The sequence below is a fragment of the Globicephala melas genome, chromosome 19 (assembly GCF_963455315.2).
Source record: "Globicephala melas chromosome 19, mGloMel1.2, whole genome shotgun sequence".
Lineage (NCBI taxonomy): Eukaryota > Metazoa > Chordata > Mammalia > Artiodactyla > Delphinidae > Globicephala > Globicephala melas.
In genome coordinates this window covers 34,966,288-34,988,358 of record NC_083332.1, presented here as the reverse complement: position 1 = coordinate 34,988,358, position 22,071 = coordinate 34,966,288, and the positions used below count along the sequence as shown (strand labels likewise).

The window sequence follows — 22,071 nt, the reverse complement described above, 5'->3', positions numbered from 1 at the left end:
ACCCAGCACAGGAATATTTGTAGGAGAGAAATCAATCTTTGTCATGTAAGCCACTAACATTTAGTGGGTAATTTATTACTGCAGCAGAGCATACCATGATCCTGACTGATACACCCCCTAAGATAACAACGCTTTCCCTGGAGTCTCCTTTCCTTTGGAGTCTCCTCCAAGTTTCCACCTTATTTTTTCTCCCCTTATTTTCCTTATTTTTCTCTCCATTGCTGGGTTACTGAAGCACAGGTCAACGTGCATGGCTGCTGCTTTCCTTTCCCCTCCAGTAATTATTCCTCAATCTCTGGTACCTGAACCACCACCTTACCAAATTATTCTCTGTAAGGCTCCCAGGGATTCCCAGAACTGCAGTTCAGCAGCGGCTTCACTTCTGCAGTCGGCTGCCATGAGGGTCGACGATTCTATGCTTTTTCGATCTCTTCTCTGGTACCTTCTAAGGCCCTTGGTTACCTGGATTCTCCTCCTGCCTCACCAATGATCTTTTCTAGGCTGCTTTGCTGGCTGCCTATTCTTCCTCCTACCCCTAAATGTAGCCCTTGCCAAGGTCCAGCCTCCAGCCCTCTCCATTCTCTTTACTTTCTTTCTTGGTGATCTCACCCAAGGTATGACTTCGATTTCCTGTCTTTTAGTGTTGACTCCCAAATCTACGGATGGTCTCTGTTCTTACAGTGTCAGGCTAACAGTGGACACCCTGAGCTCTTCCTGAGCTCCGGGACCACAATTCTGACCACTGGGATGTCTTCATACTTAAAGTGTCCAAAACCAAACCCACCTACTTGCTCATTTTCTACAGCAGAAAGCCTGTTACCTCGCCCTCCATATTACATGGTTTGTTCATTCTTACAGCTGCCCAGGCTCAACTCCTGGGGCCCTGTTCCTCCCACACATACATCCAGGCAATTCCCAGTTCTGGAAGATACTATTCTTCCTCCTCTTTTCCCGGCTCTTCGCCACTCTTAGAGTGTTGAGACTTGCTGACTTGCCTTTGCAATTCTGCACAGCCTCCTCTCTGGGTGCCCTGCCTTTTCTCCTCCAGCCTCCTTCATCTCCTGTCTGGCCAAGCTTCCTCAGGCTCCCATTGCCCCTTCCCCTTCAGTGGCTCTCCAGCACCCCTGAGTCAGTCCTGAGCTCCTCAGCCTCTCAGTGGGGGCCTTGCACACTACAATCTTCTCAGTCTTATTCTCCCCGGGTATGCATCCCTCATACACCAGGAAGACTGGTTTATTTCTTGTTCTCCAAACACACCTAGTAAGTTGGTCCTTGCTCAAGGCATCCTGCCACTTGGGTTACCTTCTCCCAATCCCAGCTCCCATCTCTGTCTGTAGAATCCTATCAACTGTTCAAACCTATTTTAAATACCATTTTCTCTAGAGAGAGTTTCTTAATTCCCTTGACCTTAGTGTTTGCTCCCTCTTTTGCATCCTTAGAGTGTTTTATTTTGTAACTCTCCTATGAGAAAATGAAAACACTTGTCCTTTCTTGCCACCATCTTTTGTCCGTATGATGTTCTGCTGTTCGGCCTCCCAGCCAGGTGGTTCTTCTTAACGCTCTACCACATGGTATTTTTAGAAATTGAGTTTGTTGTGGCTCCCTTTCAGGAAGCGGCGCTCATGTCATGCTTGTGTTTTTAGTCATAAGGTTGACCCTCACTTCAAGTGGCCAATTAACAATGAAGCCGGTGGCTGGGCTTTCCTGGGCCCCGTTTCTGTAAACACTTTTGAAGTGGGCGGTATGTATTTTCTGATATCCTGAGCTATACACATCTACAAGTGAAACCTGGCTGTTTTGCATGTGCTTGGGGGCCTCCCAGCCAGGTGGTTCTTCTGGAACGTTCCAGCTATTCTCTTCCCTGTGAAACCCACCTCTCCCTCCTAGCCACACGAGAGGCTAGGCAGGTGTGTAAAAGGGAATTCAGTCCAAATGGGGCTCTCCATGCTCTAATGAGACCTGGGAGGTGGAACTCAGAGAGCCTATCTGGTGGAAAACAGGCGCTGCTGTACTTACGTCAAAGCCATGACAAGTCTGGGCAGGGACAGAAAGAGGATGTGAAATCTGGAGGCTGAAATGCCAAGGGGAAAATCAGGAGCTATCTGAGCTGTGGATCCTGGGGGAGATAAATGAGGAATTCCTTCTGCAGTGGCCGTTGTGGCTGCTGGTGGGGGCTGGGTCCCAGCTCTGATGACCCAGCTCTCTGTGGCTTTCCATGCACAGTGCAAGGGTAGACTACTCACTGATGTGGAGTATCTACTCGTCCAAACGCAGAGAAAGACACACACACACTGTAGACCAAAATCTCGTACCCTCTCAGGGCCCAATATGCCCAACAATGACTTGGAGGGCCTTCAGAGCCTCTGAGCACACAGTAGGGCAGCAGGAAGTGGTGGGCCAAGCTGGGGGGACTGAAGAATGTGTCCTCCCCCTGACCCCTCCCCTCACTTCCACAACTTTGATCAATCACGCGTGGGCCAAACCACAGTCAGCAGCAGGCCAGCTGGCTGGTGACACATGCTTTGGTCCAATTCTCTCATTTCACAGACCGAAGCTCAGAGAGGTTAAGGGGGCATAGCTGAGGTCACAGCCAGTTTTGGGGGGAGATAGAAACTCAAGTCCAGGTTCCTTGGTGGCCACGCTGTGGCTCTTTCCACTCAATCTCTCTGCCCCTCGGTTTGAGGCAAGATTGAAAATTCTGGGAGACTTTTTAAAAGACTAAAGGGACTTCCCTGGTGGTCCAGTGATTAAGGCTCTGTGCTCCCACTACAGCGGTCACGGGTTCGATCCCTGGTTGGGAAACTAAGATCTTGCATGCCGCGCGGCACGGCCACCAAAGAAAAAAAGACTGAAGAAAACAGGTTCCCTGTGTGTCTGCAAAGACATGTAAGAGAAGCAAAGGGAAAACAAGTGGCTCCTGTAAATGTCCATGTGGAAATCTGGCAATATGACCTGTAGAACCAGTGGAAGCTCAGCACAAAGTTCAATCCAGGGTTGAAAAAACAACACAGTTTTTTCATAACACTCAGCCTAGTTGAAACACAGTGCGTTCCAAAACAAATGAATTCTGTTGACTGAATAAATGTATTTTTATTCATTTCATTGTTTTTCACCTTACTGTTAACTCAAGGCTTTAAAAAAATTTTTTTAAATTAATTAATTAAATTTATTTTTGGCTGCGTTGGCTCTTTGTTGCTGTGTGCGGGCTTTCTCTAGTTGCGGTAAGCGGGGCTGCTCTTCATTGTGGTGCATGGGCTTCTCATTGCCGTAGCTTCTCTTGTTGCGGAGCACGGGCTCTAGGCACGCGGGCTTCAGTAGTTGTGACACATGGACTCAGTAGTTGTGGCTCACAGGCTCTAGAGCGCAGTCTCAGTAGTTGTGGCACAGGGGCTTAGTTGCTCTGCGGCATGTGGGATCTTCCCGGACCAGGGCTCGAACCCATGTCCCCTGCATTGGCAGGCGGATTCTTAACCACTGCGCCACCAGGGAAGTCCAAGGCTTTTTAAAAATTATTTATTTATTTATTTTTGGCTGCATTGGGTCTTCGTTGCTGTGTGTGCGCTTTTCTCTAATTGTGGAGAGTGGGGGGTTACTCTTCACTGTGGTGCATGGGCTTCTCATTGCGGTGGCTTCTCTTGTTGCGGAGCACGGGCTCTAGGCGCATGGGCTTCAGTAGTTGTGGCACGCAGGCTCAGTAGTTGTAGCTCACAAGCTTAGTTGCTCCGCGGCGTGTGGGATCTTCCCAGACCAGGCATCGAACCCGTGTCCCCTGCATGGGCAGGCGGATTCTTAACCACTGAACCACCAGGGAAGTCCCCAAAGCCTTTGTTTTAAACAAAGCTATTATCATTGTTCAAAATTTGGTTTTCAACATGGTGAATTTTTTTTTTTTAATTCCCAAAGGCAAAGCATTCTCTGTTCTTGGATCAGTGACTCCCTGAGGTCAGAATAGGGAGCACCTGTTTGCCAGGAAATGGTTTTCCATGCGGCTCTAGAAAGGCAAGCATTCCCTGATGGAGCCTTTGCCTTATCTGGAGTTAGAGTTGGTCCAGGTCCACTGAACGGCTCAGAGGCAGCCCCCTCTCCGTCCTTCAGGAGCTCAGCCAGGCGCTCTGGCTCCCTCAGCAAAGGCCTGATGTAGTAACAGGACAGTGGGGCTTATCACAGCCTGGGAACCCAGGGCCTTGGTCTCTGTAGTGGGACGAACGCTAAAGTCCTTTAAGTCCCAACCCCAAGAAAGAGACTTTCGCCTTCATGACTAAGTGGGTGCTTCAGTGCACTTGGAGGGGGTCAACCAGACCCAAAGATGCCTGGTTCCTTGGCCACCCCAGTGCAATTGGAAGAAGACTCAGCCAGTGGAATCCCCCAACAGCTCACCTTTATGCTGCTTGGGTACGTCTGAGCTGAAATGCCCTTTCAGAGAGCCTCACGCACCAGCATTGGACATATCTTAATGTACATTCTGCTCCTGCATCCCAGGTGGTGGTGCAAACACTCTGGGGGGTTCCATCCACAGTAACCTGAACACACTTACCTGAGCAAGGTTCGTCTCCCCCAGGTTCTCTCTCTTCTCTGAGCCCCATCTTACGTTCCCCGCACTGCAGCCCCTCTGCTACTTACTCTGTTTCCATCTCTTACTGGTGGTTCCTCCTCCCTGTCCTTCCTCCCAGCCTTGGGCTGGGTTTGGACCTTTCTGATTCTTTGCCCAACGTTGCCATCTTTACACCCACCTCTCTGCTTCCGCATTCCTGACCCACCAAACCTGCACCCCCAACCAAACCTGAAATTGAACACTCCTGCATGAGACTCCCTAAACCATGCCCCTCCTTTGAAGCTCTTTCCTGACACACCCACCACCCATACCCCTCCTCCTGGTGTTTTTGTTGGTTCCCTTTCCTTCCCTGTGGGATGAGCTGGGGAAAATGGCAGTGATGCCCACCATGGCCTTTCTCCAACTAGATGAACTCCCTGTTGTATAGAAAAACACAGGGCACAGAGGAAAGTCTAAGCTGTATTTTTCAAATCATGAGTCAGCACCCATTAGTGGATCCCAAACTCATTTTAGTGGATTGCAACCAACATTAAAAGGAGAACAAGAAGTAGAAAGAATAGAAAATACCAAAGTGCATCACTCATAGTAAGGACAAGGATTGTTCTGTGACACTTCAGTTTCACTCTGTTTGTTCCAAACCTCAATGTAAAATAGATTTCTTACTGTGGGTTGCAGTCTGAAAATGTTTGAAAGTCCCGGTCTACCAAAGAACCAACCGAAACATGAAGACATGCTATTGAAAGCAAAGGAAGTGAGAGGAGGTTAAATAAATTTGCATTGCTATGGAGGCTCAACAAGCCCCTGTATTCCCCCTGTAAGGGCTGTAGGTGGGGTGCCCACTCTCCTGATATTGGAGGGGGGAGGCGTGTTTAGGGGGTGCTCCCAGGAAAGGTCTGTAGAAACGGCCCAAATTCACACTCAGCACTCTGACTAAAATTTGTATACAAATCAAAGATTGAAATCTTAATTTGTTGTAATCAAGAGCAAAAGAAAACTTAAAAGGAATATGAATCCACCAGAGAGTTTTCCAGACAGCTCCACCTGCTACTTCTCCAGCCCAGAAAAACAAAGCCCAGAGGACTTGTCTGATGGGAGTGGGGTCCAGATGAAATTTGGAAATCTACCAGCTTCTTCCATGAGATCATCAGATGCTACCTCTTCAAGTGCGCTGGGGCATGTGTCCTGTCCCCGTGGACAGGCGGGCACCCCCTGCATCCCGGCTTTGGGCAGGCGCAGACAAGCCCAGGGTTACTGGCAGTAAAAGGTGAGCACGTTTTCCTGGTTTCCTCGGATCAGGACGACCGGAGGTCTGAGGTCCTGGGACAGCGTCTCCAGCCAGGCCATGTACAGCGAGCTCGGGCACTTCCCCTTCCTCCCTATGGGCAAGGTGCTGTGGGGCAGGAAGAAGCAGCAGATGGGGAATTACCAAGGGGCCTTCCCCACACGGCCCAGTTCCTGGTTTGCTTTCTGAACAGCGTCTCTGTGTATTGGCCCCTTCAGAGCTCTTTCTTCCCAACCACCCTAAGAAGGACCTGCTGCTCTCCTTGAAAGCATGACCTGAAATGTACCTTCAGCCGCAAAGCATTTCTTTTCTTTTTTTTTTTGGCCGCGCCCCACAGTTTGTAGGATCTTAGTTCCACGACCAGATATCGAACCTGAGCCCCGGCAGTGAAAGCGCTGAGTCCTAACCACTGGACCGCCAGGGAACTCCCACAACGTATTTCTAAACAAAGCCATGGCCTGCAAGGTCCCCATGATCTGGTCCCCACCAGCCTCCACAACCTCACCTCCCACCACCCGCAGCCTCGCTTACACCGCTACAGTCACAGAAGCTTCCTTTCCACTCCTGAAAAAAATGGCAAGCTTGCTCCTGCCCCAGGGCCTTGGCATGTGATGTTCTTTCCACCCAGAAGGCAGTGGCCCCAGCTCTTCACCGGGTTGGCTCCTTCGATTCCCTCAGGTCTTGGCTCAAGGGCACCTCCTTCTCTGATCACCCTCTTCGATAACATCTTCCCATCTCTCTTCATCATGTCACCCTGTTTCATTATCTTCATAGCACTTCACACTCTCAAATCCTATTTTTATTTATTTGTGTGTTGTCTGTCTCCCCCCACTAGACGTATGTTCGCTCACGAGCAGGCTGGGTCTGTCTTATCCGCCTGTGCCTAGAACACAGTCTGACACAGTGAGGCTGTATGCCACTCATCCGACCACTCAGGTCATGCCAGCCTCGCCTCTCCAGCTACACACCTGCCTGTGGCCACAACAAAGTGATATGTTCACGTGTTTCAGCTGAGCGGCCTGGTCCTGCTCCCTGCCCTGTAGGTAAGGCCCTGGGAGCAGGACTCCGTTGTCGCCTGGGGAGGGCCCCTTGTCCGAACTGCAATGCTGTGCAAATAACAACATGCCCTGGGAATGCTCTTCAGCCACATTTTCACGGCTATGTTGGGAAGTGACTTTTCTACCACACTGAGATTCCAAAGACACGTGGTGATGCCTGCAGCCGTCCTGCTCTTGGCTCTTGGAGGTGGCAGCATCGCAGCTGCCAGCTGGCGCTACGTGAAGCTGGGGCACCAGCACCTTACGTGGGACTGCATTTTGTTTTCCCAGAGTACATCCACAGGTACTATTTCATCTGAACCTCAGAACCACCCTGGGGAACAGCTGAGGGAACTGGGCAGCCAGGAGGGTGCTGTGCGACACTGGGCTTCAGAGCCTGGCTCTGGGGTCAGAGAAGCTGTAGGAGTCATGGCTTTGCCACTCCCTCAGCCACGTGGCTTTGACAAATGGCTCACTGGCCCTGAGCCTCTGTTTTCTCTTCCCCGAAGTGAGAACACACATGCCTCCTTCATGGACGCTTGTAAGCTCTAACGAAAACCCAACTTAGGAAGGGTGCTGCACAACAATGCTCGCACAGAGTAAGCACTTCACGGTGTCAGCAGTCCTGTCACCACGTATTACTATTTACCAGCTCGAGATGACCAGCCAGTGAGTGGCAGAGCTGGGACTTGACCTGAGGTCCTGGGATCTTTCCATCCCAGCGGCCCCTGCTCACTGCAACTCCCACCTCCACTGAGAAGGTAAATTGAGGTCCTTAAACAGCTGTCCCTTATTTAAAATTCCATCCTCAAAGCTTCACTTGCCACAAACACTATTCTCCCTTAAAAAGCAAGGTCCCCAGGATTGGGGAACCCGGTGGGAACAAGGACATTCCATTAAGCCAGTGTCACTTTAGTTCGTAGACTGTGTTTATGTTTGTCTGGTGCCTTTCCAGGGAAAAGGGAAGTGGAAATATGGAAAGCAAACTTTCCTGATTTAACAGTTACGCTAAAGGCTGGAAATGCCCTCCCGGAACTTCTACATCATTTTCCGGGACTGAATTCAAAAACTTCAAAGGCCACGAGGGGACTGGTGGCTGCGTTATCCAGGGCAGGGGACTCCCATAGCTCCTGCTGTGGCCTTTCCCTCCCGGAGCGGACCCTGTGCACCTGTCCATGCTACTGATTCCCTCGGCAATCTCCCCCAGTGCCAGCCAATGACACGCTCTATTTATGTTCACAGGATGTGTGTGCTGTAAGCGACTAATCTTTAGAAATAAAGCTACTCCAGAACAAAGGAGCTTCTTGTTCAGAACTGCATCTCTTAGCCACAAAGAAAGGCAGCCTTGGATCAAACCTAGATGCGGAAATATAACCGTGCTTCAGAATCAGCATCTCAGGCTTCAAAACCCAGTTGCCACTTGACAGCTGTGAGATCCCGGCAGGTGCTGAATTTCTCTGAGGCTCAGTTTCCTCATCTCCTAAGTGTGTGCGCTGCGGAGGGGATGGGGGTAAAATAGAACCACTTCATAGAGTTTTGAAAATTAATAAGGCCCAGTGGGTTGGGATTTGGGGATTAGCAGATACAAACTATTATATGTAGAATGGATAAACAACAAGGTCCTACTGTACATAGCACAGGGACCTATATTCAATATCCTGTGATAGGAACTTCCCTGGCGGTCCAGTGGTTAAGGCTTTGCCTTCCAGTGCAGGGGGTGTGGGTTCGATCTTTGGCTGGGGAGCTAAGATCCCACACGTCTCGTGGCCAAAAAGCAAAACATAAAACAGAAGCAATACTGTAACAAATTCAATAAAGACTTTAAAAATGGTCCACATCAAAAAAAAAAAAAAAACTTAAAAAAAAAGCCTATGATAAACCATAATGGAAAAGAATATGAAAAAGAATGTATATATATATGTATAATGTAATCACTTTGCTGTAGAGCAGAAATTAACACAACATTGTAAATCAACTATACTTCAAAATAAATGTTTAAAAATAAAATAATAAAATTAATAAGGCCGAATGCCTTGAGTGTCATAGAGGCCCAACCGATAAAGTGCAATATCGATCACTATTATTTTGACTACTACTATTTGGCTTTGAGGAGGGAGCCTTTATAGAAGACAGAGGGGTCTAGACCCAAAAGTTATGCCAGAAGTAGGCTGTTACTGTGGTCAAAGTTTGCTGGGCTGGTTACGAGGCTGCTTTATCAGCAGCGCAGGTTAAGTTGAGCTCAAATGTGGGCCGTTAATCAGATAAACCGCTGATTAGCAGACGGCAAACGAGCCAGTTCTGCCTCAAAGCTGCTCTAGAAAAGAGTCCAAGTGCGCTGACGTGCTGGAAAATGTGATTTTTGTCATTTCATGGAGGCTTGGGAGGGTTTTTTCATCCTTAGAATTTCTGGGAAATGCAGGCTCCTGGGTCCCACCCCAGGCCCTGATCTGGAAGGAATTGAGGAATTTGCCGTTTTCCACGGTCTCCCGGTGCTTCTGATGAAGGTGACCCTCAGAGTGAATTTTACGGGCACGTCTCCGGGCTGGAGACTGAGCAGCGCAGCTGCTGCGCCCTCCCAGTGGATCTGGCTTGACAACCAGGGCCCCTTTGGGCAACAGCTGCGGCTGCCGCCATTGCGGGGGGACGCTGTGTGCAGGCCTCTTCTCTAAGGTGACTGGACTCCTGATTATTTGTATCAGCCAATCCCACAAAGACTGGTGGGTGGGGGATTGGTTTTCCCTATGAGATCCAGGGCGTGGAGGAGTGGGAAGGGAGAGGTGACAGCAGGTAGTCACCTCCTTGGATGAAATTCCTCATCTTACTGCTTGAGAGATGGACTCATTTTAGCGGCGAATAAACTTAGAATCATAGCATGTTAGCGTGAAAAAGAATCTTGGAAATAATTTAGTTTAACTCTTCTCTATAATCAGGGAAACTGAGTCTCAGAGAAGGAGGGTTACCTGCCCAAGGCCACACAGCGTGCTGGCCGATGGCAGAGACAAAACGCAAATCTGTTTTGGAGGTGGCACTCAGGAAGAGGTGGTTTGGCACACCCACACCCCCTGGCTGGCACACAACAGGTACCACACCCAGGGAAAGTCGGGGAGCCATCCCAGGATGAAGCCATTGCCACCGTCTTGCCGTCTGACCCAGTCAACGGCCAGGCTAACCTGGCCCTAGAAACATTTTCTGCAAGATGTTAGCCAGAGGCTTGGAGATAAACCCACTTTCCTTATACCACAGTCCCCACATCAAAGGCAACACGAAGCACTTTCTTTGTACAAAAAATGATCTTCCTAAAAGCTCCAGGAAGCATGGCTTCATAGAGCCATCTTCGTGGGCAGCCACCTGTGCATTCACAAAATCCCCCACTGAGAAGGGTCCCAGGCTGGGCTTCATGCTCTGCTGTCACTATCTTGACATTCTTAATCACTTTTGAACTAGGGGCCCCACCTTTTCATTGCACGCGGGGCCCTAGAAATCGCATGCTCCATCTTGATTTCTGGGTACGAACAAACAGGTTCCACAGGCTTCCCTGCTGTCCTGCGGAATCCGGAATCCGCAAGTGGCTCACCCCAGGAAATGTCAGGTACTCCGCTTGGCAAATGCCGACATCGCCTCTTGAGCTGGGCCTTTCCCAGCCATGGTCTGTCACCCTGAGACTCCCTGTGCCACTGTTACCTTCCCCTCATCTTCCACTCAGCCTCAGCCAATACCTGCCCTAGCGAGGCAGCTCCTAACCAGACACAAGCAGCAGCAACGGAAGCTCGAGGAGCTGACAGGCACGGAGACTGGAACAGCCAGGGCTGGGGCCGGGTTCTGCTTCCACTGCCTAGACCTGGCACCAACATCAATTGGGGGTGGCCGGTGGCCAAGGAGGGCTGGGTGGTTCCCAAACAACTAGGAATCGATTTTCTTCTGGAATGAGCTGGGTCCCCTTTGTCAAGCCAAGTTTGGCAGGAAAAAACAGTGGATAAGGGAAAAGCGGTGGTGAGGGGAGTCAGTGAGACCCGGGACACTGGGGCCCCAAGACCTCTGCCAGCTGGCACTCAGGCGAGGGGCATGGGGCAGATGCAGGCCCGGCCACGTGCTGAGAACCCACCCGGGCTGCGTTTACAGGAGCTTGGGGCCCTGCATCCTCACAGGGGAAGGCTTGGGTCCTCAGCCAGTGGCCACCCCTGCAGAGCTGACACCTTTGGGCTCGGCGACAGACTTCTCCATCTGCAGGGCGCTACTTACATGATGACCAGAGCAGCATCCCGGGAGTAATCCAGCAGAATCTCGTTCAGCCTCACCTGCCGAAGGGACTGGGCGAGGGAAAGCCATGTGGTCACTTCCCATGTCTGGTTAGTGGTCCCGGCCAAGCCCAGTGGCCTCTTTGAACACCTCAAACCAGGTGTGTGAATTGTTGCCTCTAAATTATTATAGACTCTCCCACCTCCAAGAAGGTAAGTGAATGCCAAGCTCACCTCCTGGAGAAGCCCCCTGGGTGTTTCCTTCCTGACTTTATTACCATGACCAGCAGGATCATGGCAGGGAAGAACCCCTCACATGGCTGGGAAAGCTGGGTTCAAATCTCAGCCCTGAGGGTTCCTGGCAGAGAGCCTGAGCAGGTAACTCACCTCCCTGAGCGTCACTGTCCACAGCTGTGCAATGGGTACAACAGTGCCCTCTCCCGGGGAATTTGGGGAGGCCTGAGGGAGATAATCTATGCAAAAGCTCCAGGCTGAGGGGAAGCACTTGATCAGGCGGACTTGGAGTAGGGGTGGAGCTGCTCTACCTCTCCCGGAACAGAGTAGCCAAGAGCCTTCTGTGGACACGATGCTTTACTCAGTGTTTTCCAAGGAGCTGGGCAGCTGTGGGAGGGTCTGGGGTCTCAGGGCTGCTGGGTCAGGGAATTCCCCAAAGCTGGGGTGGGCGCTGGGTTGTGTGGGGCTCCCTCCCACACCAAGGCCTGTCTCCAAATTGTTCAGAAACGACTGACACTCAGGGTCTCATAGTGGACGGCCACCCCACGTGAGAGAATGGAAAACCGAGGGGAAGTGAGTTCACATAAACGTCCCAAGGTCGGCATTTGGGTGGAATCATTCTTCGCTGTGGACCCGTCCGGTGGGGTGGAGGATGTGTAGCAGCATCCAGGCCTCTACTCGCTAAATGACAGTAGCAATCCCGTCCCCCTCACCACCGGAGGTGACAGCCAAAAATGTCTCCAGAAGTCACCAGGTGTCACACTGCCCCTCAGAACCACTGACGCAGAGCACACGGGGAGCAGAACCGTGGTCCCCAGGCCCCCAACTGCTCACTCCACCTGAAAATGGCCTTGGCAGCCGCCACTCTCCTTTAGGCCCTATCAGCGTCCTGCAGATGCTGCCTGGGAAGCGGGGCGGGGTCTACAGCTAAGGGGAGAAGATCAGCCAGCTTTGTTGGCCCACAGGACAAATTGTGCCTTGACCTTCACCACCTGCCTTATGCATCCCTTCCTGCACACATGGAGGAACAGGGGAGGGGAGGGAGAAGGACTCCGGGCAGTCCATTGCCACGGCCAGGGGGCGGTGACTCAAAATGGGCAGGGGGACCAGGCTCCCACGCCAAGGAGGCTCCGAGATCAACCACTGGGTCACCCGTCAGCCCGAGCATGTATGGCTTGAGGACACCTCAGAGGCTTGGGGCAGGGAGAGTAGAATCGAGGGTTGGGGAGGGGGTTAAGGAAGCCCAGGACAGATGGGGCACAGGTGCTGATGCTGGGGAGCCCCTGGACCCCCACCCCACACCAGCAAGGCCCATCTCTCTCCTGCACCTTGATTCTATTCTTGTTAATCTCCTCATCCGAGATCTTCCAGGGGCAGTCTCGCCTCATCTCGGTGACCGTGGCCTCGTCTTTGAAACCATCATTCAGGCGGAAGGGCGCAATCATGTCCTCAAACCGCTTGGTGCTGGGGACAGACAGAGCAAGTGAGACTGGGTGAGATGCCCGTTTCCAGGGGAATCAGGTCCTCAGAGGGAGATGGATGTGGGTGCCACGGGGACATACATTTCAGGCTAAAACCCATTCTGACATTGCCTCTTACATCAAAGCAGCCTCTGTGTTGAATTCAGCACTGACGGGTGGGTCTGACTTTCAACAGAACTTCCACAAGTCGTCCACGAAGACCAACCTGTGATCCACCTCCATCCACCTGTCCATCCCTCAGGTATTTACTGAGCACTATTCTGTGCCAGGCTCTGTGCTACACAACAGTGAACAAACCAGACAACATACCCCACCCTCACAGAGCTCACGGTCTGCTGGGCAACAAATAAGCAAATAAATACAGATTGGAAGTATTATGAAGGCACAAACTGAGTACTGGGATGGGGACTAATTGGGCAGGAAGACCTCCCTGGACCCAAGGATGCCCGTCCTTCTGAAACCAGCTATGCACAGGGCAGGGGGTGCTGGAGCAAACAGAACTGAAGGTGCAAAGGCCCTGAGGCAGAAGCATGCTTGGGCTGTTTGAGGAGCAGCGAAGGAGCCCATGAGTCCGGAGTAAGGCAAGTGCAGGGGAGAATGGGATGCCAACCAGTGTAAGTCAGGTAAAGTCAGGTAAAGGAGGAGCCCAAACATGCTTGGGCTGTTTGAGGAGCAGCAAAGGAGCCCATGAGTCCGGAGCAAGGCAAGTGCGGGGGAGAATGGGATGCCAACCAGTGTAAGTCAGGTAAAGGAGAAAGAGCCAGCAAAGGATACTGAAAGGAGGAGCACAGAGGTAGGTGGGAACCAGGAGAGGGTGGTGTCTTAGAAGCCAAAAGAAGGACTGTTTCAAGAAGGATCACTGTGTCAAATGCCACTGAGAGGCAGAGAAAGATGAGGACAGCAGTGGGCTCTGCGGATCTGGTGGTGCGGAGGTCACGGCCGAGGCTGGAGAGAATGATTTCAGCGGAGCAGTGGGAGGGCAGCCAGACTGGAGTGAGCTGGAGAATGAGGGATGGGGAGGACGCGGCCACAAAGAGTGTAGCATCACTTTGGAGAAGGTTGGCTGTGCAAGGGAGGAGAGAAATGGTCCAGGAGGTGGAGGCAGATGTAGGGGCAAAGGGAGGCTTAAATATAATATGTGCTGGATGGGGTCTGCACGCTGGCTTGCGCTATCCTCTGCACTGAGGAAGGTCTTCCCCCATCTCTGTTCACGGCCTTTCTCAAGGCTCTGCTCATCCACCAGCAGAGACGACCCTATATCCTGCTGTGCATTCTGGTCCCTGTCTGCAGCATTCTGATGGCTCTTGATATCCTCCCTACACCTAAGCCGGGGTAAACCCTGCAGGACAGGGCTGCAATTCACTCATCTCTGCCCCTGCAGCTCAAGCACAGCCCTGAGAGAATGGGAGAGTCAGTATATCCGTCACTATTAAATAGTTCCTTTCTTCTCTTCTTGATTTCCTTCCCTCTCCAGGTAAACAAGGGCTAAAGAGGTCAGGACAGACCTTACTTTATTGAGAAGATAGAGTCCTAGAAAACCTCACGTAGACAGATTGAGATAAAGCAATCCTATTGTAAATGTCTTCTTTTAAGAATATAAAATTGAACCATTAGGAGAGTAAATCATCCCTTCTGGCCCCACAATTGAGCCCTGATACAAATTCACACAGGAGTTTGCTTAAAGTCCGCCAACTTGCCATTGCATGGGCAGGCAGGGGGAGTGGTCCCTCAGACCATTCGACATCTTCCCCCCTCCAAGTGCCAGTAGGTTAACATAACATCAGAGGCCGCAGCTGCCATGTTTCTGCCTCAGGGCCTTTGCACCTTCCGTTCTGTTTGCTCCAGCATCCCTCAGCCCCGTGGAGGGGACGTGCCTCTGACATGGCCCCTGCAGAAGGAGCTACCCTTTAGCTGTGTATTTCGGAGCATATGATTCTGCCATTCCTGGCCACAGCCAACTGGACCAAAGGTAGCCAAGAAATAGGCCTTCCAGTGGACTTTACCTTAGCTTGGCAGGAAGGGATGAGCTGGGCCAGTCACAGTCCCTTTTTTAGGCACTTAAATTAAGCAATGCCCAGAGAAGGAAGGAGGCAGCTTGTAGCGGACTGGGACTGCAGGGAAAGTTCGAGACGCAGAAAGAACTCGGAAGCTACAAGCAGGCAGAAGCCACAAATCTGAAGAAAACCAGTGGAGGTAAAATCAGCCTTTTGTGAATAGCAAGCAGTCTGGGTTCCTGAAGTGTGAAGCTGGAGACTCCCTCAGCCCCCAGGTCTGTGGGGTAGGTGGGGGTGTCCCTGGCAGATGAAACACCGGCTTCTGCTCGAGGGGCAGGTTAGCCATGATTTGTACCAGTAAGAGCTTCAAAAACACTTGGTGTGTGATAAAGCATAAATGTGAACACTCTTTGGCCTCCCGCCCAGGTGTGTTTCTGGCAAAGACCACAGCTCTGATATGCAAAGGACCAGCCGGCAGGGGGAAGAAACACAAACAGAAATTAACGGCTGCACACTCGACCCTTCCTCTTTCTTTCCATGAGCCCAGTCTAGGTGGGGGCAGGAAGGACCATGTCCTTGCCCTTGGCTCACCCGAGAGAAAGGGCCGACCCTTCTGCCTGGAACCCCCAGCACAGAAAACTCACTGCTCAGCCTGCGGCTTCTGGTTGATGTCGGGAAGGATGTGAACTTCGTGGAATCCTAGCCGGAACTTGCTCAGCAGAGAAATGATCCTGGGAGATGGAGATTTTTTTTTTTTAATATATTCATTCATTCAATGAATTTTTATTGAGCTCCTGTGGAGGATATAGCAGCAAGCAAAACAAACCCTGCCCTCGGGGAGTTTACACTCTAACCTGGGAGGAGGGCAGACAATAAATAAATATTGATAAAGCAGGTCAGGTGATGATGAGTGACATGGGAAGGGAGTTGTCCTAAGTATCTGGTGGCCACCTCTGGACTAGGGCGCCTCACATTTTAATGTCAGAGCACCTGCTGGGGATTGTGTTACAGTGCAGATTCTGATCCAGCTGGTCTGGGCTGGGACCTGGGATTCTGCATTTCTCACCAGCTCCCAGGTTATGTGAGGCCTGCTGGTTCACCGGCCACACTTTGAGAAGGAAGGGTCTAAGGGATGGGAGGCGAACTGCAGGAAACTCCTCAGGTGGCTGAGGAAACAGATAACACACATGAACTAAGTACAGAACCAGGAGCAGCAAGCCAGATGGCCCCGACTTTGCATCCACAGGGAGGAGACGCCAACTGTGGTTTGCGGCAGTCAGGGAAGGCTTCACAGAGGAGTTGGTGATCTGGTTGGATGGTGAATGGTGGGTAAGACCTATAGGCCAAAGAGGGTGTCTGCACTGGAATCACTCAAGGAGCCTTCCAGACAGTACACGTGCCTCGGCCCTAGCCCCCCCATTGCATCAGAATCCCGGGGCAGGACACAGAGTTGGTGATGCCCCAGGACGAGGTGGTGGGGAGTGAGCACCCCAGGAGGGGAGTCCAAATGACCAAAGACATGGGGGTGCAGGGGATGGTGTGGAGCACGCTAGGGGACAAAAAGGAGATAAGCCCGAAGGAGCAGGCTGGGGCCCATCTGTCAAGCCACTGCTGGTCCCTGAACTTGGGAGTGAACTTAGGAACGCAGAGCTGTGGGCAAACATCTTGGTGTGCGGTGCTGGTTGGCAGGCCTGGGCAGGGCCTGGGTGGAGGCAGTCATGAGGAAGGCAGAGGACGTGGCCTGGTCAAGAGTCAGCTGGGGGGCAGAGATTTCACACCCTTTGCTTGAATGACATCCTGTGACCCCACAGTGCTGCAGCCTTGAACTAAACTAAACCTGCTGAACCCAGCTTTCAGTTGGAGCTGGAACAGGAAGCCGAGAGGGCAAAGCAGCCTTCGAGGTGCGTTTACCTTTTGGAGAGCACAGGGAAGCTGATGCTGCGTCTCCCAGGCAGTGCTCTCCTCTGCATTGCTGAGAAGGGCCCTCCGGTAGAGAAGTTCTCAGTGGGGGATGAGGACAACGAGATGGGATTGCTGGCCACCCTTAACTCACGCAGTGGGTGATTCAGAAGGGGTCGTGGGGATGTGGTCCTGGCATAGGACTAAAGTGGCACAAGCCACGGGGTCCTGACCCTGGGGCGTCATGGCGGGCACTAAAGGCTGGGCAGGGTTTTCTCTCTGGTTAATTAACTGCATGATTGGAGGCAAGCCACCCACCCCGTCCTTCCCAGCCCGGCTGCACCCTCCAGCAGTCCTCCATCCTACGACCTTAGACCTCACTTGACCTTGCTCTAAAGAAGCAGGTGCCCAAATCTAGGCACATATATGCCACTTGCCCAATTCCTGCCACCTCCACACCTATGTACCTGCCTACTATTTACTTCCTTCTCAGCTTAAGTCAACTCACATTCTTACTTAGACACATCCTGAAAGGAAATTGTCATCACAATTTAAACGGAAAACCAGCATCTCTTGCCAGAAAGATATGACCAATAAAGCCAGTAAACCAATGTCACTAAATTCTGGTGGATCTCATTTCCTGCCAAGCACTCCAGCCAGGCCTGCTTCCTCTTGTTTAGACAGAGAATCAGCCACAGAATTGGAGAATTAAGTCACTTCTCACCAAGAGATTCTTCAGGATTTTCCACCCCTTATCCTGGCCACTGAAGTCACCTCTGGTCTCACCACGGGCAGCAACCCAAGCTTGGGGGGACTTTGCCCTGAAAGATTCTAAGCTCCGCCTCATTTCTGAGGAGGAGGGGCCTTCTCCATCCTTCATTTCACACACATCTCCTTGAGGTTTGTGGGTTTAAAATTTAACAGCTCTCCCTGTCATGGCCGGGACTAGGGCATGTGCATCTTACTAAAGGGGGACAGGACACCAAAACCACCTCTGAAATGGAGAGAAACCTGCTCCTGCCCAGAGCTTCCTCACCACGGCTGTGACCTGAGAGGGGCAAGCCCCCGGGGGCAGTGGAGTGGGGGAGGCAGGCTGGGGCAGTGTTGGGGTGACACCTACCGCTCCCGCGCGACCCACACAGTGCCCCCCACTTACGCCTTTCTCTCCTGGTCCAGCCTGTTGATCTGGCCCCCCACGAACACGCGGGTCCTGCATTTATTCCATCTCTTCTTGCGGCCGAGGAGATAGGGGATGAGGAGGGTGAGGCCTGGCAAAGAGGGTCTCATGAGTCAAGAGGAAAATGCTCTCAGGATCCAGCCCTCTCTGAGTTCCTGCCCCGCTCTGCCACTAGCAAACCGCTTCCCCTCTCTGGACCTCAGTGTACCCACCTCTGTAATGAGTGTGTCAGACTAAACCAGGGGTGAAACGCGGGGCTCTGTGGGCTGGGGTTTATGTGGCCTGCACGATGCTTTTAAACAAGTGAGCTGGCATTTAACAATTGGGATATTTCACACGTAAATCTAGATCGCTGTCACTTATCACTGTGTAATCCACAAATGACCTCACTACTCTGTGCCTCAGTTTCCTTATTTGTAAACGGGGTTAATAATCGTTCCTACCTGGGGATTGCATTAGGTTAACCCATGCAAGCACTTAGTGTCAAGCATACAGTAAGTGCTCATTCAATACTATCTATCACATCCTATATACAATAGGATATATCTTACTGGAACAGAACATTTTCTCTGTATCTAGGACTCAATCAGGGTGGGAACAATAAAGCTGAGAATGATATGCTTTAAGAAAAATGGGAGAGAGTGTTTTTCTTTGGGAAGTGAAGAATATCCCTACAGCTTTCCTGTGCACCAGGCCATCTCTCCCATTTATGTCATGTGCCTGTGACCCCAAGGGCCTGTCCAGTCTGAAGGTTCCACCTCATGTTGACCTCAGCTGCTCCCCTAAGTCTCTCATTTTATAGTTGAAAAGCATGGGGCCAAGAGAGGGGCCCAGCCAGGCTCCTGTGAGCCCAGGGGCCCCTATTTCCCTTTGCTGGGCTCCAAGGTCCCACCAGAAGCCTTGTCGAGAGTGACCAGGAGGGGCATGCTGAGAGAGTAAGTTATAGAGGGGAGACGGCTGGGGGGGATCCGGCATCCTGGGGGCACTGACCTCCATCATCGAATAGCCAGTAGATGTCAATGGTCTTCTTTCCCTGCTCCGACTGGAAGATGGTGCTGGCCTGCTCTTCCTGCACCAGGCCCTCGGGGTCCACTGCAGGAGCAGAGGGGCAGGTCACATGGGAGCAGAGCCCATCCAAATACCCGAGTGTGTCTGAAAACAGAGCGAGCTGCCCTGGGAGGTGGGCTTGCCGTCACTGGGGCTGTGCACGTGGTGGCCGGAAGCCCCTGCTGCAGGCATGCACTGGGGGACTGGCCCAGAGCACTGCCAATGGGCCCTCCTGATGCCGAGACTCAAGGAGCAGGGACCCGGGATGGGCAGGGCTGGGATGCGCCCCTCCCCTGCTCCCAGCTTCTCTCTCCTGGGATTCTGGTTGGCACTGGGGGGTTGGGGTCATTCTCTTAACAACTCCACTGTGCCCCTCACAGATGCGCACAGGATGCCCCCAGCTCCTGCACTGCAGGTTCCCCTGCCTGCCAGAGAATCGCTGCCCCTCCCGGTTGGAGCCTGGCCAGGGGGGCCTCGGAGGGGTTGGGACTTGGGCTCCAGAGCTCACTGGGTGGGGGTCCCATGATGCCTGGACACTGAATTCTCCAGCAGGGCTGGCAGTCTTTATCCTGCTCCCCGCCCCACGCCCCGACTCCCTGTTGCTTAATCCCAGGGGTCTCAGGCACCACTGTCACGAGCAAAAACCTCCTGCCCTTGCCCAAGTTCCCCGGTGGCCCGTCACTAGCTGCTCCCAGGGTGAGAGCGCCCTGAGCCTCTGAGTGGGTGGGACTGACCCGTGCCGGAGACAGACGGCCTGGCTCCACTGGCTCTGGCTTCCTTGCCATCCTCTGCTGGGTCAAACACGGGGTTAACTGCAAAAAAGGGGGAGCTCTGTTCCCAGGCTCTCCTGCTTGGGGCTCTTCCGGGCTCCCCCTTACCCTGGGAAGAAGGTCCTGACTCTCAGCTTCCACAGATCTGGCCTCTGCCTCCTTTCATGCTTCGGCCCCACCCGGCCTCCTTCTGCTGCTCAGACAGGCTACGCTCCTTCCCACCAGGCCTCAGTGGTGGGTGGCGTGGTGAGTGGTCCCTGGGCCGGGAGCCCTCTTTCCCCAGCCCTCCCCTTCTAGCCACAAGCCCTCTCCTCAGAGAGGTCCTCCTGCCCGCATGCCCTGTGTTGGCCTCCTCAGGACACCTCCTCAAGACACCTCCTCAGGACGCTGTCGCTGCCTGAAGTGAGTCCAGTGTCCGTGTGTTTCCCGCCTGAATGTCAGCTCCTCAAGGGCAGACTTTGTTTTGCTCCCTGCTGCAGGCCCAGCGCCTAGAGCAGCGTCGGTCAGGAGTGTGGCCACTGCTCTGTAAATTCTGGTTGCATAAATATTCAGTGAACTACTGCTGGGTGCCAGGCATGCCCTCGGTGACCTGGATGAACAAGACTCAGGCCAGCCTGCGGCGTCCACACCTCCCGGTTCCCTCAGCACTGCCTCCCCGTTTGTCTTCATATGCGTTCTTTCTTTCACACCTCTAAAAATTACTCATTCAGATCTGCCTGTTTACATGTGACTTTACATGTAACACACATCCCTACTCAGTGCCCCAATCCTGGTTTTGGAGACCAAAACACCCAGTTTTCATGGCCTTTCTGGGTCTGTTTTCATACTCTGTTGTCTTTACGTGACCCTCTCTCACCCCTCTTTTCCTTTTTCCTGGCTATTAAATCCTCTTTATCCCACTGGTTACAAAAGTTCTTATCATGATTCGGGGACCTCTGAGGTCCAGTTCTGGTTCTGGCCCCAGCTGGAAGTAAGACCCTGAGCTCGTCACATCCCCTTTCTGGACCTCGGTTTCTCCATTTAGAAACCTGATGATCTACATCAAAAGCGGACTTTCTAGGAGTCTGTGACCTTTTATTTACTAATTTCCCCCTGTCTTCCCTGTACCACTTTAAAAAAATGTGTTCTAGAACTTCCTGATATCCTGCTCTGATTTTGATGGGGTGTCAAGAAGGTGGGGTGTGTACTCACTGTGCGCCTGCATCACCTTCGAGATGTTGAGCCCCTCACGCATCCTCATGACACACACGCTGTAGTTGAAATCAAAAGCGTCGCTGGAAAGAGAGGAGGTGGGGTCAGCCTCCCGTTGGCCCCAGCCTCCAGCAGGCCAGGTGTCTAGAGCTGACCCTGCCTCCCCTCATACCCTTCTTCCTCTCTGGGCCTCAGTCTCCCCATCTGTATAATGTGCAGGCAGGACTGGAAAGGCCCCCAGGACCTCTCTAGCTCTACCGTCTGTGGCACTATGGATCCTACAGACCCTGTACTTGGGGAAAACTGAGTCAGGCCAGTCTTAGGGCCAGGCCCTGTCCTCCTGATACATGCAGCTACTCCTCACAACTCTGCCAGCAGAGGTGGGGATGGGAATTACTCTCTCCATTTGACAGATGCAAAACCTGAGTTTTAGGAAGTAACTTGCCCATGACACACACTAAGGAAGTGGCCAACTGGGATTAGAATTAAATAGCTGAGGCTGGAAACCCTGAGGACAGGTATGCACACAAGAATGGCCTCGCTCATGAAGACATCAACAGGTTGTCTATATAAATGTCTACAAGGCTCCTACCCCACAAGTATATTTACTGCCTGGTTGACACAGTGCCCAAGAGCCCACCACTAGGGCTAATCTAATAGGCTAAGCACTGCCCTCTCTGGACTCCTTTAACTACACATCACTGGGACAGGGGCCTTTCAGGCCCCAGCAATTTGGAGTTTCGGCGTGTTGAAGCTGGGTGTTCCTGAAAAGCAGGTATACACCGCCTCCTATTGTAATTTTGTTAGAGGCAGTGAGATGCACTGCTCAGAGTCATATAGCTGGTTCACAGCAGACCTGGAAGCAGGGCCCAGGTCCCCAACACTCAGCCTCGCGTTCTTTAAATGCTCCTGCACACTGCCTCTCTGTACCACGTCAATGCAGAAAACAACTCAGGTAGGCATTTTCTGGACCTTGCACAGCAAGAGCTGAAGGAGAAAGAGTTTGGAGTTAACCCTAAAATCCCTAGGGAGTTTATCCCCCTGGTCCCATCTCCCAAGCTTGTTGCCTCCTCGGAGGCCTGGTTTCAGAGGTACCACCTCACAGCTTGAGAGCTGGCCATCTGCAGGTCTTCGGAAGCCTCCAGGTGGACACAAGATTTTCACCTAAAAAC

The 22,071-nt window shown here is 52.2% G+C and overlaps 1 protein-coding gene across 2 annotated transcripts in view; it reads right to left on the bottom strand.

Moving 5' to 3' along the window:
• Positions 1–4,998: 4,998 nt before the first annotated feature.
• SLC12A3 (solute carrier family 12 member 3) overlaps positions 4,999–22,071 on the bottom strand; it is a 41,718-nt gene continuing 24,645 nt past the window's right edge. For both annotated transcript variants that reach the window (XM_060289752.1, XM_060289751.1), the window contains 8 exons: positions 20,900–20,982; positions 19,673–19,750; positions 18,882–18,983; positions 17,871–17,982; positions 15,460–15,546; positions 12,669–12,804; positions 11,111–11,178; positions 4,999–5,942 (listed from right to left, as the gene is read on the bottom strand). In XM_060289752.1, coding sequence (XP_060145735.1) covers positions 5,801–5,942; positions 11,111–11,178; positions 12,669–12,804; positions 15,460–15,546; positions 17,871–17,982; positions 18,882–18,983; positions 19,673–19,750; positions 20,900–20,982 — 808 coding nt within the window. In that variant the 3' untranslated portion in view covers positions 4,999–5,800. The remainder of the gene's footprint in view (positions 5,943–11,110; positions 11,179–12,668; positions 12,805–15,459; positions 15,547–17,870; positions 17,983–18,881; positions 18,984–19,672; positions 19,751–20,899; positions 20,983–22,071) is intronic.